General features: G+C 31.9%; 1 protein-coding gene across 2 annotated transcripts; it reads left to right on the top strand.

The window, feature by feature from the left end:
- Window positions 1–3,245: 3,245 nt before the first annotated feature.
- On the top strand, window positions 3,246–6,163 carry LOC129896854 (dehydration-responsive element-binding protein 1A-like). 2 transcript variants are annotated; one of them, XM_055972831.1, is made up of 2 exons: window positions 3,246–4,220; window positions 5,540–6,163. In XM_055972831.1, exon 1 carries the CDS (start codon window positions 3,529–3,531, stop codon window positions 4,177–4,179), a length of 651 nt encoding a protein of 216 aa, XP_055828806.1. In that variant the 5' UTR covers window positions 3,246–3,528; the 3' UTR covers window positions 4,180–4,220; window positions 5,540–6,163. The 2 variants fall into 2 exon arrangements, with proteins under 2 accessions (XP_055828806.1, XP_055828805.1); XM_055972830.1 differs by lacking the exon at window positions 5,540–6,163 and adding an exon at window positions 5,111–5,200 and having other exon boundaries at window positions 3,247–4,220.
- Window positions 6,164–14,350: the final 8,187 nt, after the last annotated feature.

Below are 14,350 nucleotides of genomic sequence, written 5' to 3' on the forward strand. Positions count from 1 at the left end.
GGTTCGGTTCTTTGATTTTTTCAATTCGATTTTGATCTTTTTTTCCGAAAATTTGATTCTTTGGTTTAGTGTTTGATATAAGGATCACGATTTTTCAGCGCACCAAAAAATTTATTAAATAAAATTTTAAATTATATTATACATTAATTATGTATTATACTTGGAAAAATTATCAGGGAGAATAATTTTTAATAAATAATTAGTGATTTTAGTGATACTTTTTATTTATTACCATCTACAACGATACATAGCAATATTATGATATATCTGTCATGTATTAAAAGTGAATTATGCATGCAATATAAATGTATTATAAATATTTTAAAATATATTATACGTGTTTGGTAAGAAATTGACGTAATGTATTATAAGTGTATTAAAATGTGTGATAAATATATTATCCATAAATAAAACTTGTATTATATGAGTTTTTTATAAGTTATTTTCGCTAATATATATTAAATTCATATTAAAACTATATTATAAATATATTATTAGTGTCCAGTAAAAAATATTATTACTATAAATAGTTAATTTTTTCTTAATATAGTATATTTATGTAAGTGTCCCATACTTTGACCCAAAAGGCCAAAAGCCCAAAACATTTTAATTTAAAACCCAACTCATTTCACTTTTCACTTTTAAGTATTGAATTCTTGTGTTGATGCTGCTTGGTAAAACGAAAAAAGAAAAATTATATGAGATGATAAATATTATTAGTTTATTATTCTATATAAGTATAGTTTCATTTTATTATCATTCGTGGTTATATCTTACTGAGATTTGCTATAATTTGTTTGTATATTTCGCTATACAATTTGTGTACTGCGTTTGTATAATTTGCGATACAATTTGGAGTTTTTGTATAGCGTTTGTATAATTCTCTATACAATTCACAATTTTTGTATAGAGTTTGCATATTTCTCTATACAATTCGTATACAACATTTGTATAATTCGCTATACAATTTATAGTGTTTGTATATTTTGGTATATAAATAATTCGTGGATACAACGTTTGTATAATTCGTTACAGCATTTGTATAATTCGCTACAATGTTTGTATAATGACAAATTTATGTTTGTCATTATAAGTAATTAGAAAAAGTATACCATATGAAGTAATTATGCTTAAAAGATTTGCCGTGAAATTTTTCCAAAAAGAATTTGTGGATTGTGTTGCTGAAGACTAGTGAATGCTCAATGTTGCCTGCGCCTGGCCCCTGCTGGCTGCTACTGCTAGGCAAAAATAGCAGTTGGTTTATTGCCTTGTTGGCATTGGCAACTGCTACTATTAGGCAGAATTAGCAATTGGCATGGCTGCTGCCGTACTGCGGTACTGCCTAGTTTAGTCAAAATATGAACTTTCATGTTTAGTTACATTACCGGATCAATTTTATGTGTTTATTTCAACTTTCATGTTTAGTTAAATATTTTGATAATTTTGTTCTCATTTTATCTCACTTGCACTTAAAGATAGAAACATCGAATCAAATCGAACCGAAGTTGAAAAATGAAACCAAATCGAATAAGTTTGGTTTGGTGTTCGGCACACATTTTTTTCAAAATCAAAAATCAAAGAATCTAATCAAATTTTAACAAAATCGAATCGAAGAATCAAATGCCCACCCGAAAAAGGATATACAATTCCCTTCTTTTAGGATTAGTAATGAAGATTGCAAATATATATTCATTTGAGACTAATAAAACAATTAGATGAATATCATATATATATATATATATATATGAAGAGACAAATAATTAAATTTTTTGGCAGATGATTGTGAGAAACGTGAAAAAGAGTTGTTGGTTTGGGAAAACATAATTAAAGATAGTAAATTTTTTCTCTTTGCGGAAATAAATAAATTATAAATAAACTTTGATGAAAACATATACAACATATTTAAAATTGTTCATAAAAAATAATATATTATATATAGATAATTTGTTGGTTCAGTTCAATTATTTCTTCAGTTTTTTTTTGAATAAAATCATATATTATCAATTTTAAAAAATATAAAATCAAATCCAAGTAAAATTAATTTATTTAATTGTTTTTTATCCAAATCATGAATACCCCTACCTGCTACACTAGGTAAAGATAATTTGATGATGCATAAAAATGCATGCATATTTATGAATTTTGATCAATTTTGAAATTTATATAAGAAAAAAGAAATTGTCTTTCTATGTTAAAATGAATAAATAAAAGTAAAAAATTATGTTAAATATAATGGATAAATAAAAATGAATGGGGAGTAGTAAGTTATTACAAAATTAATTAAGTATCCAGTATCCTGAAAACGAGTTGTTGATTTGGAAAAATCTTCAACTCGGTCTATTTTTCACAAGGACGATTAGTATAGACGTATGGTGATCCGGATGGAATAGTAGTAAGTGGTAGGGGTGTGTAAAAATCGAATCAATCAATAAATTGAATTGAAAAAAAGTTATTGAGTTATTGTTATTGGATTATTGAATTAATGAATTTTACGGATTTTATTAAAAAGAAGTTATCGGATTATTAGTTCAATATTGATTTTTTAATATTGGATTATTGAGCAACCCGATAACCCATTAAGATATATTTAATTTACTACTTTATCCCTACATAAATATTAAATATTAATATCAATACCTTATTGGTTACTACTTTTGCCCTTTAACATTCAATTCACATTATTGTTTCAATTCTTTTATTTGTGTTGCACTTGTATAGTTCTTTTCATGTTAGTTACTAGTTACTACTGAATCTATTTTATAAGTATTCCGTAAAGTTACGTTATGATTTTGTCGAGCCAAATTATTGAAGAAGTCATATAATTATTTTATAAATATTTTTTTATTAGTTAAATTAAAAATCAAACCGTCAAAGATCAAAATTAATAAATAATATCTTATTGATTTAACTATTTATAAATCAAAAATCAATAATACATGACACCAAATCAAATTAAATAGATCGATGCTCCCAAAAAGCAAGTAGGGTCTCGAGTAAGTTAGAAGATTAGTCTTATTCTAGTAACCTTTGACTTGACAACACTAGATTTATTACTATTATTAGTCAATTTCAAATGTCAATATTGGTAAGTAGTAGCCCAAGTACATTTCCAAGATAAATAGAATATATTCCAAAAGGGAAGGATGGAAGAAAGAGAGGAAGAAACTAGAAATATTCAGAGTTTGCCACATCTATCACTAGAAAGTAGAAAGTAGAAACCCACACCCACTCTAAAGATTTGGAAGTTGGAACTTACTTTTCTTAAACCCACATCACTCCACTCCAGCTGTCGCATAAAACAGCTGCCTCATTCCCACACCGCACGCAGCTTACTGTTAAAACGCCATCCAGCCTGTCTCCTTAACACCATTCTCATCAAAACTTTTTTAGCTTCACTCATCACTATATATATATATATAAATACACTTTTCATATCTACCACAACAACTAAAATCTCTTAACTCAAAACAAACACCACTAGATCCTACTTTTAACTCTCTCAATCAATCACTGATTAAAGAAAAAGGAATGGATAGCATTTCAAGCTATTATTCGGACCCACTTATAGAATCTTCATCATCATTTTCTGATCATAGCAATAATAACTCCCCTATTAATAGAGCTAATCATTCTGACGAAGAAGTTATTTTAGCTTTAAATAATCCAAAAAAGCCAGCTGGCAGGAAGAAGTTTCGAGAAACTCGTCATCCAGTATACAGGGGAGTCAGGAAGAGGAATTCTGGAAAATGGGTTTGTGAAGTCAGAGAACCCAATAAGAAATCTAGAATTTGGCTCGGCACATTCCCTACTGCTGAAATGGCGGCTAGAGCTCATGACGTGGCTGCTATAGCATTAAGGGGCCGTTCAGCTTGCTTGAATTTCGCTGATTCTGCTGAGAGGTTGCCTATCCCTGCTTCCTCTGACACTAAGGATATTATAAAGGCGGCCGCTGAGGCCGCCGAAGCCTTCCGACCAATAAAGTCGGAAGGATCAGTTTCACGAGATCAATCCGGCAGTATTACAGAGAATATGTTTTTTATGGATGAGGAAGCACTCTTCTGCATGCCTGGATTACTTACGAATATGGCGGAAGGATTAATGGTACCTCCACCTCAATGTGCAGAAATGGGAGATCATGTGGAAACTGATGAGATGTCTTTATGGAACTATTCTATCTAAATGGACACACTACTCTACATATATTTGATCTTCCCTATTAAGTAAGTATAATGAGACTAAGGCTAAGTGTGAAGTTTCTTTCATTAGGATATTTAATTTCGTCCTCAATATTTGGATATGGTACGAATTAATGTACAAGTATTGTATTGATACGTATATATTATTATATATATGTTGTGGTTCTGGCTAAATGAAAATCATTGGCCTAGACCGTGCGCATAAGACTATTGTGTTTTATGATAGATAGTCTAAAGTTTTTTGTTCTCTGGTTTATACAAGTGAAAAGAAGATTTGTGAAGTATTTTTCAAGCAGCCCATGGTATTTGAATGAAATAAATGCGCAAGTGTCCTACAATTTTCAATATCGATCATTTGGGCAAGTATTCTTTCCAATTGCCCGTATTAATATTTTGATCCAGAAATATTTTTATTATTATTATTTTAGTTTTAAAATGTTTTTAATATTAATATTTTAATTTAAAAATACCTTTATTATTATTTTTGGATCAAAGATGTTCTTTTCTTAATAAAATATTTATTTTCTTTGTAGTATAAATAGTTCCTAAATTACTACACCGGAATCAAAGTTTTCAATCAAATATTGAATAAAATAATGTTGCATTATATCTCAAAATTATTATATCAAATTATTAGTGTTAGCAATTGTAGAACTTTCTAGAACCAGAGAATAATAGGGACAAATCCTTGGAGATATGTACATGTCTCACATTGTGGTACTAATCCAATGATGCACGTGGTCCACGCGTTTAACATCCCGCGTGAGAAAAGTTTTATTCAACTTCTTGGAGTTGCAAATGATGATATTAACTGTCAAAACCGTGTTATTAGTGGAAGTTCACTAGTAAGAGAATCTCCATGACTTCATTCATGTACTGATCTGAAAGGTCAATTTTGAAACTTCTTTCAATAGGATTACGTAGGGGGCGGCGGCTATATATTTATTATTCCTAGGAATAGAAAGGCAACTCTGTATTCACCTTCCACTATCCTTTTCGAAGAATCTCAATGATTTTCCCATTCAAGGTAAGTCCTTCCATCAATCTAACACTCGTTTGATCAATCGTTAATTCTTAGAATAATATTATATTGATCATAGTGGAAGTAGAAAGTTGACCTAGGTGAAATTTTCTAGTGTAAAGAGAATTAATAGGTTCGAAATCTCTTGAATTTGAAATAGTGTTTGATAAATTATTTCATTGGGACTAGAAATTGATCTAATCATTCCAAAATATATAGTTTTTGAGTAGATTGGAAGGTAGAACCAATGAGTTTGAATTCTAAAGTATTTGTTGGAAAATTAAAGCAATTTATTAATTACTCTTATAACTGTTATTATTAGATGATTTAGCCATCGGAAACGTGAAGAAGAAGGAAGATCATCAGCGTCACAACTTACTTGTTGCATCAGTTTTGTGGTGGTTCTATGATTGCGTGTGATAATAGGTGTTGAGGGAGAAATTCAAAGGTTCTGACTCCATGCACGTCGCTATGGCGAGATAAATTCCTCTATGATGGAACCGCTATAGCTGGCTAGACGCGAATTTAATATTGAAAAGTCGCAAAATAATTTATTTCTGTAATCTTGCAAGTGGTTTACTAAATATTCAATGCCAGGGTATTAATATGAGAGCTTGAAGAAAAGTGATAGTCTGATTAAACTGAGTTAGCGGTGGTGTGTATTTGTGTATTCAGGAACTCTCTTATGTGATAAAAGAGTTAAGTTATGACCTGATCAAGGATAGGCTTGAAAAGCATTACCATGCTAAAGGAGTGTAATGATCAATGGTAGAGTTGCTTTACGCCCTCGGATCACAGCCTTGACTCCACGTAAACCGAATGGCTTTGAGGATAGCGGAATATGATAGGAGGTGGAATCAAATATACTAGTTACAATTAGAGTGAAGTATTTTTCAATCCGGCTATTGTATTTGAATGAAATAAATGAGCAAATTTTTAAAATCTATTTTCATCTGTCCTAGAATTTGCAATATTGATCCTTTGGGCAAGTACCCATTTCAATTGCCAATATACAATAGAAATCGTTTAGTCATATTAAGTGAATTGTTAAAATTGCTTTTTATATTTTAGTATAAGTAAATTATTCAAAGTTTAAGAGAATTGTTGATTTTTCCCCCATATTTATGCTTCATTTAATAAGGTTCTTAACTACTTTACATTTTCTAAAAAACTAATTCGAAAATAATCAAAATAATAATAATGGAAAGTAACCTTTAATTTATGTCCATAATATTTTACTTAATAGGTATGTCATATCCCAATAATTCACTTTTAATATGGACTAGCGAGAGTATATAAGAGCAATCAAGAAGACTAAGTTCTTGTTTGGTCATAGATTATTATAATATACTTTTTATGAAAAAGATTTCAAAATGTTATTTGTCACAATCCGAGTGTAGGTGTGATGACACTCGTCTCAATCCACAAAGACAAGTCAATCCAAACATAAACAAATGCGAAAACGGTCTAAATAGATATATAAGTACATAAAAGTGGAAGTCTTAGTCATCTACACTACCCCAAAGAATTAGTTGTTACATGTACAAGCCTCTAATATAATAGGAATGAAAGATAAGTACAAGTCTCAATGCGTTTGTCTCTCAAACAGAACAAAACATATAAAAAGAAACAAGAGAGATCACCGGCGTCGACAACTACCTCTCAAGTATACTTGATAGCCGCGGATGAAGAAAAAGGAAATCTGTATCACTGTCCCGGCTTGAAACCTACACTGGTGTAGATAACAATGAGTAAGTACCAAACAACACGATACTTAGCAAGTAATACAATAAACACAGATAAAGCTAAATAGAAACAAGTACTCCTGACACACCATCTGAACCTCCTTAACTACTACAAGCAGAGCAACCCAATCTAACAATATATATAGATATAACTCATATGGTACGTAAATCAAGTGTGTTTCAACAGTCCAGATAGATATCATCAATATCGCATGTATATCTGTCACAATTACATATAGTAAAGGAAAATACTCAGATAATCAAACCGATGCAATGCAATGCAATGAAATGAGTGCCCAATGAGATGCTAAAATAACAACCACGGCCGGTGGCATGTCCCTTGAATGCAATAAAGTAACAACCACGATGTGTGGCACGCCCCTTGAATGCAATAAAGTAACAACCATGCTGCTCAACACGTCCCTCGAATGCAATAAAGTAACAACCACGATGCATGGCATGTCCCTCGAATCCTCTTTATTTTTCTCTTTCATCATAACTTAGCCTGAACCATTTCACATCGACGATATCCTCAATGTAGACTTCAATGATAAGTTTCAACCCAAATGCATATGAAATTTCTCATGCAATCAATGAGAATGAAATAAAGTCCAATTCCATATGTAATTCATATTAATGCTACCACAGTGTAATCTCCACAACAAGTCAACAATGTCAATTTATTCAAATACCCCAATTCATTAGATCAATTTTTCTTTTTGTATCCTTGGTAATCAACCTTAAGTGTTTTCATGATTCATGATCAAACCAATTATCAAATTCACATCAATACACAGAGCACGTAGCAAGAATACAAGGTTCTACAAATCTTACGAAGGTTAAGAGTTTCACTTGCCTTAATATCGCTCTCTACTACTACGAAACTTGAGACTTGCCCTTTTGCCGATGCTTCGAATTGTAATAATATAATTAAATAATGATTCACAATCAAATTATGAAACTAGCGACACCAAAATTATGAAATTTGGGCAAAATAATCAAAATGGGTCAAAAATTCAATTCTGAAAATGGAGTCCAAATCTGAAAATTTTTGGATGAAAAATTGAAGTATTTGAAATCTATTGGTGAAAATGAATTCAAAAATAGAGCTCAATTTAGTTCATAATCCCAATTTTAAGAAAGTTGAAGTTCTTGAAAAAACCCCCATATTTTAAAATCAAAATCACTGACTTAAGACTAAATTCTAGATATAATTAGTGGGTACTTACCCAAATGATTTTCCACAAAAATCCCTTTGAAATTCCCACCCATGAGCTTCCCAAAATCTGAAAATGAGAAAAAATAGCTAAAATCCTGACCATAAACTCCTCAGGTGTCACTTAAGCAGACCCTGCTAAAGTGGCCCTGTTAGCTAAAACGGAGTTTGCTAAAGAGGACTCCCTTCACTAAAGCAGAGTTTGCTAAAGCGGACTCCTTTCGCAAAAGCGACATTCCCTTCGCTAAAGTGAAGGCACCAGATATCAACAACTTTCAAAATTTCACCAAGTCACAAAAAGTTTTTGAAATGACACTCGGGATTCGATCAGATCCCGTACACACAAACCTATCTTTTCAAATTTTCGAACTCAATGAAACCATCAAAATTTGAAGTCGAGATCTCTTTGACCTAGAACTCGATAAGTTGCAATGAAACTAACTTTAGGCCTCAAAACACTAAATCAAGCTCGGAATCTTTAAAAATTCAACGAAGACCACTCAGAGGCCAAAAATCATCCCCCAAATCTACCTGAGTCATCGAAATTCAATTTCGAGTATAAGATATTTAAATGTTGACCAAAGTCAACCCTGTGACCAAAATTTAAAGAATTTACAACTTAGGACCTCAAATCTTTGTTACAACTCCAAATCTAATTCTTTTAACTCTCGACCAATTTTCAAATTTCAGAGTTGATAGAATTGACAGAATTCTATTCCGAAATATTTAGCTCCGATTGATCCCAAATATCTTTTGAACACTTTAAGCCTTTGAAAATCTCAAAAACTACCAAGACTCAACTTTTCAAAGAATTTCTCAAAACCAACACCCAACACTGATCAACAATGACTTTGGGAAACTCTTAGAATGGACAAAATGGTCATTTAGCAAAAAATTTAAAAAATGACTTTCAAGCTCATTACATTATTAAACTATGCAAATTTGAATAAAAATATCATTTATTAATATTTGGTCAAAAATGTCTCTATGCTAATAGTTTGGTTAAAAATGTCTCTATCATTAATATTTTAGTCGCACAATTTCTCTACCGTTAATACTTTCGTCCAAAAATATCTCTGTCGCTAGTATTTGGTTAAAAAATGCCCCTATCATTAATACTTTAGTAAAAAAAACGTTTCTGAAGTTAATACTTTGATTCAATAATGTTCTTCTTGTTACTTTTTCTTGGATTTTTGTAAGATGTGAATTGTGAAATGAAAATTGAGTAATGTGAGGGGAACCAAGTGAAGAAAAAATAAAAAATCATTTCTCCCTCATTGGTAGAAGAAATGAAAAGTTTTTTCCTTATATTGGGAAATACTTCATATAGTTATTAAAGGGATAAGTAGAGGATGTCCCCTTGTACCGTCGCTCGCTTGCCTTCGATTTTGGCACCGGCATCGGCATCGGCATCGACAAATGATTGATTGATAACGTTTTAGACAAATTTTATCTATGAATCTCATTAATTAATTTTCTTTTTCTTAATATTAATCCATTTAATTATTTATTAATTAATTAATCCATTGAATTATTTTAAATTAATTAAATTATAGAATTAATTTTCAATTAATTCACAAAACGGAATTAACTAATTAATTCACATAATTGAATTAGTTTGAAATTCGCGAATTCAAAAAGGACAAGTTAGTTCCGAACATATATTTCTTTTCTCAAAAGACACCATGAGTGTTCTGAATAGATGGGATTGGTTTGAAAAGGTGAGTTCACACCTATTGTTTGCTACAAATAGAGAAGCTTCCTCTCAGTTTTCTGCATCAAATTTTCTCCTTCTTCTGCATACATTTGTTATAAACAAAGTAGAGTATTTGTGTGATTTCGTTGCTGGCTTGTGAGTTCCCTGAAGTTATTAAAGTTTGAGGTGCTGCTCCTTCTCTGACAGATATATCCATTTTATTTTGGGAGAAAATAATCCACAACCTTGGATATAGTGAGAGGATTAAATTCCTTAAGGACGCATTGAATTCTAGAACCTTAGAAATTTGTTTATTATTATTAAAATTTTTGTTTATCTTTGTTCTTCTTATATTCTTGTTGAACACAGTATTCATAACTTTTAGATAAAAATGTTATTTTCCAAATAAGAAACTATTACTTTTCTTTGTAGTATAAATAGTTCCCGAATACTACATCAAAATCAAAATTTCCAATCAAATATTAAATAAAATAATTTCATATTTTATCTCAAAATTATCATCTTTATAGGTGATACCAAATTATTAGTGAAGCCAATTGTAGAACTTTCTAGACCGAAAGAGTAATATGTAATTGTCTTACATTGTGGTACTGATCCAAAGATTCCTAGTCCAAATTCCAAAAGGGTAACCACAGTGGAGCCGAAAATGATGCACGTGGTCCACGCATTAATATCCTGTGTAAGATTTTTTTTTGTTAATTTCTTGGAGTTTCAAATGAATGAATGATGATGTTAACTATCAAAACCATGTGTTGTTATTAGTGGTAGTTCACTAGTAAAAGAATCTCCATGACTTCATTCATATACTTCATTGTGAGAAAACATGACAGATTTATGAAAAAGGAAAACACTAGCAGGTCAGCAAATGACAATGAATTATGCCACAAATGTGAAAAGCCTCGGCATTTCATCAGAGATTGTCCCATGCATAAATTAAAACACAAAAAATATGCCAATCCTGGAGGAGACAAAGATAGGCGAAGGGACCAGGTCCTTGAGAAGTCAAGAAGAAACGTTGTTGCTGATTATGGGGTTAAGAGAGCTCTAGCTGTGTGAGAAAATTCATCAAGTGATTATGAAGAGTCTGAACTTTTAAAGGATGCCTCCATGTTGGCTGTTAAGGATGATGAAAATGTGTTCAACAGCATGTTTGCCTTTATGGAAAAATTTAAAGATGAAGCTGATGAAGAGGTAATCCTGCTTGACCTTAAAAAATCTGGATCTTTACTCTATCAAAAAACTAAAGAATCTAGCAAGTGTGTTGATTGATTCTCTGTGTGAATTGACTGCTAAAAAGGACTTTCTAAACAACAACATTGATATTTTTCAAAATAAGAAAACTGCCTTAGCTCTTCAAATGTCAGCTTTGGAAGGAAAAAATCTTAAATTGAAAGTTGGAAAAACCGAACTTATGAAAATGCTAAAAGTAAGTTCTAAGTCTGGAAAGAAGCTTAAAGGCATAGCTAGCAAAATTGAGTTGGAACTTGAAGAAAGACTAAAAGATTCTAAGCTAAAACTGGTTATGTCACTGAAAAGAAATGCTCAAGTAGAAAGGGACCTGGTCAAACTTAAAGATGAAATGGATGAGTCACTTAAGTGGACAACATCCTTCAAAATGTTATCTGATATGACCAGTCAGAGGAATAGCAATGGAAAGGGTTTAGGCTATGTGAATATGATAGATCCTCCCTTTAATCCTCATAGTAGGTATGTTTCTGTGTCAGATAATTTATTGTGTCTTCATTGTACAAGAAATGGTTATCTAAAAAAGGATTGTGAAGCATTGAAGAAGGTGGTGCTTGAAAATCAGTCTAAATATTCCAATAATAAAGAACTAGTGAAGAAGGGATCTAGCAAGAGATCTGGTTCAAGAATTGGTAAATCACAGAAATTTTTGCCTCCTTAGACCAAGAAGTTTTTGATAACACCTTTGTTTGGCTTTTGGGAGCTCAAGTTAAAATGGGTTCCCAAGACTAACTAGTGATCTCTCATATAAAAACAGTCAAGAGGAAGCACTCAGTGCTGGTTAATGGGAAACGGATGCTCCAAGAACATGACTTAAATGACTGAAAATTTCCTCTCTCTGAAAGCACTACAGGGTGGTAGTGCCTTATTTGAAAATGACAAAGAGGGTTTTATTCTAGGAATTGAAAGAATTGAAAAATTTCTAGAACATTCCATTAAAGATGGTCAATATGTAAATGAGTTAAAATACAGCTTGTTGAGTGTCTTCCAAATATATCACAAAGGGAATAAAGTCAGATTCTTGTCTGAAAAATGTCTGTGACTAATCTGTCTACAAAAAGGGTGATCCTCACGGCTAGGAGATGAAAATAACCATGTGTATTGCTAATCTCAGTTCAGCTCAAGGTGACAGACTAACATGTCTTAGGGCTTAAGATGAAAGTGTTCATCTATGACACAGAAGATTGGGGAATGTGAGCTCATCTCTACTAAACAAACTTGATGCTGGAGACCTGATTCGTGGAATTCCCAAGATAAGGTTGAAGGATTCTATTCAGAAGAAGGGATCCATCATAACTTTTCAGCCCCTGAGAATTAAAGATATTGGTCAAGTGTATTTCAAGAAGCCCCCGAGTTTTGAAGTTGTTGATCAATCAAATCATGTGCTAAAAACTGGACATTGAGGGACGTGGTTGCCGAGCACAAACACAATGTAAGTTTAATGCTTCGCTAGTAAAAATAGTATAGTATAAATATCGTCTCCACAGGTATTGATACAAATAATAATTCAATAATATCTTGCTAACTATTATTTAGGTGATTAAAAGAAGAGAGTTGGTTGTGGTTATGAACCACGTTTGTAGACTAAATGATAATTTTAAAACAGTTGATAACTACCAAGTTTAATATCAATACTGAAATATAGGGTACGAGATGAAATAAGTACATAATGATAGTTGAGAATTGACCACGTACATTGATCACCTGTAAAGTTTTATCGATTCTCTCAAATTCGATAGTTGATTAGGGTATCATTAAGATTCATATTTATCTTCTGAGTAAATCTTAAGTTAAAGAATAAACTAATGATAACCTAGCGATCTAATTAAGCAAGAACATGTTATGGATTATTCTTAAGGAAGTAACGTTATTCAACTATTTTTTCTAGGATTCAATCAATATCTATCAAGCACTCTTTCGATTACTTAAAGAGATATATATATATTGATTCAATCCAAAAAATTATGCAATAATATTTACTAAGATATTCTTCTTTCGAATAAATAAAATAATGAATAAGATTGCAATTTAATTCAAACTCCGATAATAAGTTCAAGTATAAAAACGACGATCTAAATCCCAACATACTCATAAATACACCATGTTTGTCAAATATCCTCTAAAAACTACTCCATGAAGGAGAATAAATTTACTAAGAAAAAAGATGAACAAGAAGACATAACAAACAAACTCTGAATCCCAACTCCCGTTTAGGATTCGAGTCTTGTACCGCGTGTTTCTTCTCCTCTCCTCTTAACCTAGCCTTTTTTTCTTCACTCTCTCTTCTTGATACCCCTGGTTCTGGGCAAGTTATAACATCATATAGCATAGGATTCCCCAATATATTTCAATAATACCTTTTTTAATTGCTTTCACACTTCCACGCCACGTGGGCGTGCCACTGGGCGCTTGAGCGTGCGATCAATGCACGGAGGACCAATGAGAGTCTTGTGGTTCACGCAGGTGCGCCATAGGGCTCTTGAGCGCGCGGATGACCAACACTTGTCAAATGTCATTTTTTGTTCTTGTTTTCTTTTTAAGTATCTTTGTTGGCCTTTTTCAAAAATCACGTTCAACACTTGAATTTACAACCCTACACATATGAAAAGTAAACATTAGTTGCAAAATAAACATTTAAAACTTGTATAAAATCATCTCATTTCATTGCCCATCACTGATCCATATATGACTGATACTATACATAGAGGAATCAGTAGATCTCTTATATACTTGTCAGCTAGCAGACCTGATATTATTTCTAGTGCTTGGATGTGTGAAAGATTTTCAGACCTATCCTTAGGAGACTCACTTGGAAGCTGCTACAAGGTTTCTGAGATATTTAAATGAGACCTGATCCTATTCTACCTAATTGGGGACCTGGTCGATAGAAAGAGAATCTCAGGAATGGCTAATTTTTTTTTGCTTTCCCTCTTTGATTTTCTTGAGGGTAAAGAAGAAAAATTCAGTGGATCTATTCATAGCTAAAGCAGAATATGTAGAAGCCTCATCATGTTGTTCTTAGATCATATGGATCAAGCAACAACTTGAGAATTTTGGGATAGTCACCAACAGTCTCACTCTTATGTGACAACGACAATTTATTGAACAGATCAAGAATCAAGTTCAACATAAGAGAACCAAGCACATCGATGTGAGATATCACTTTTTGAGGAACAATGTTGAGAAAAGACATATTTGCATGCAATTCTT

The sequence above is a fragment of the Solanum dulcamara genome, chromosome 7 (assembly GCF_947179165.1).
Source record: "Solanum dulcamara chromosome 7, daSolDulc1.2, whole genome shotgun sequence".
NCBI classification, from domain to species: domain Eukaryota; kingdom Viridiplantae; phylum Streptophyta; class Magnoliopsida; order Solanales; family Solanaceae; genus Solanum; species Solanum dulcamara.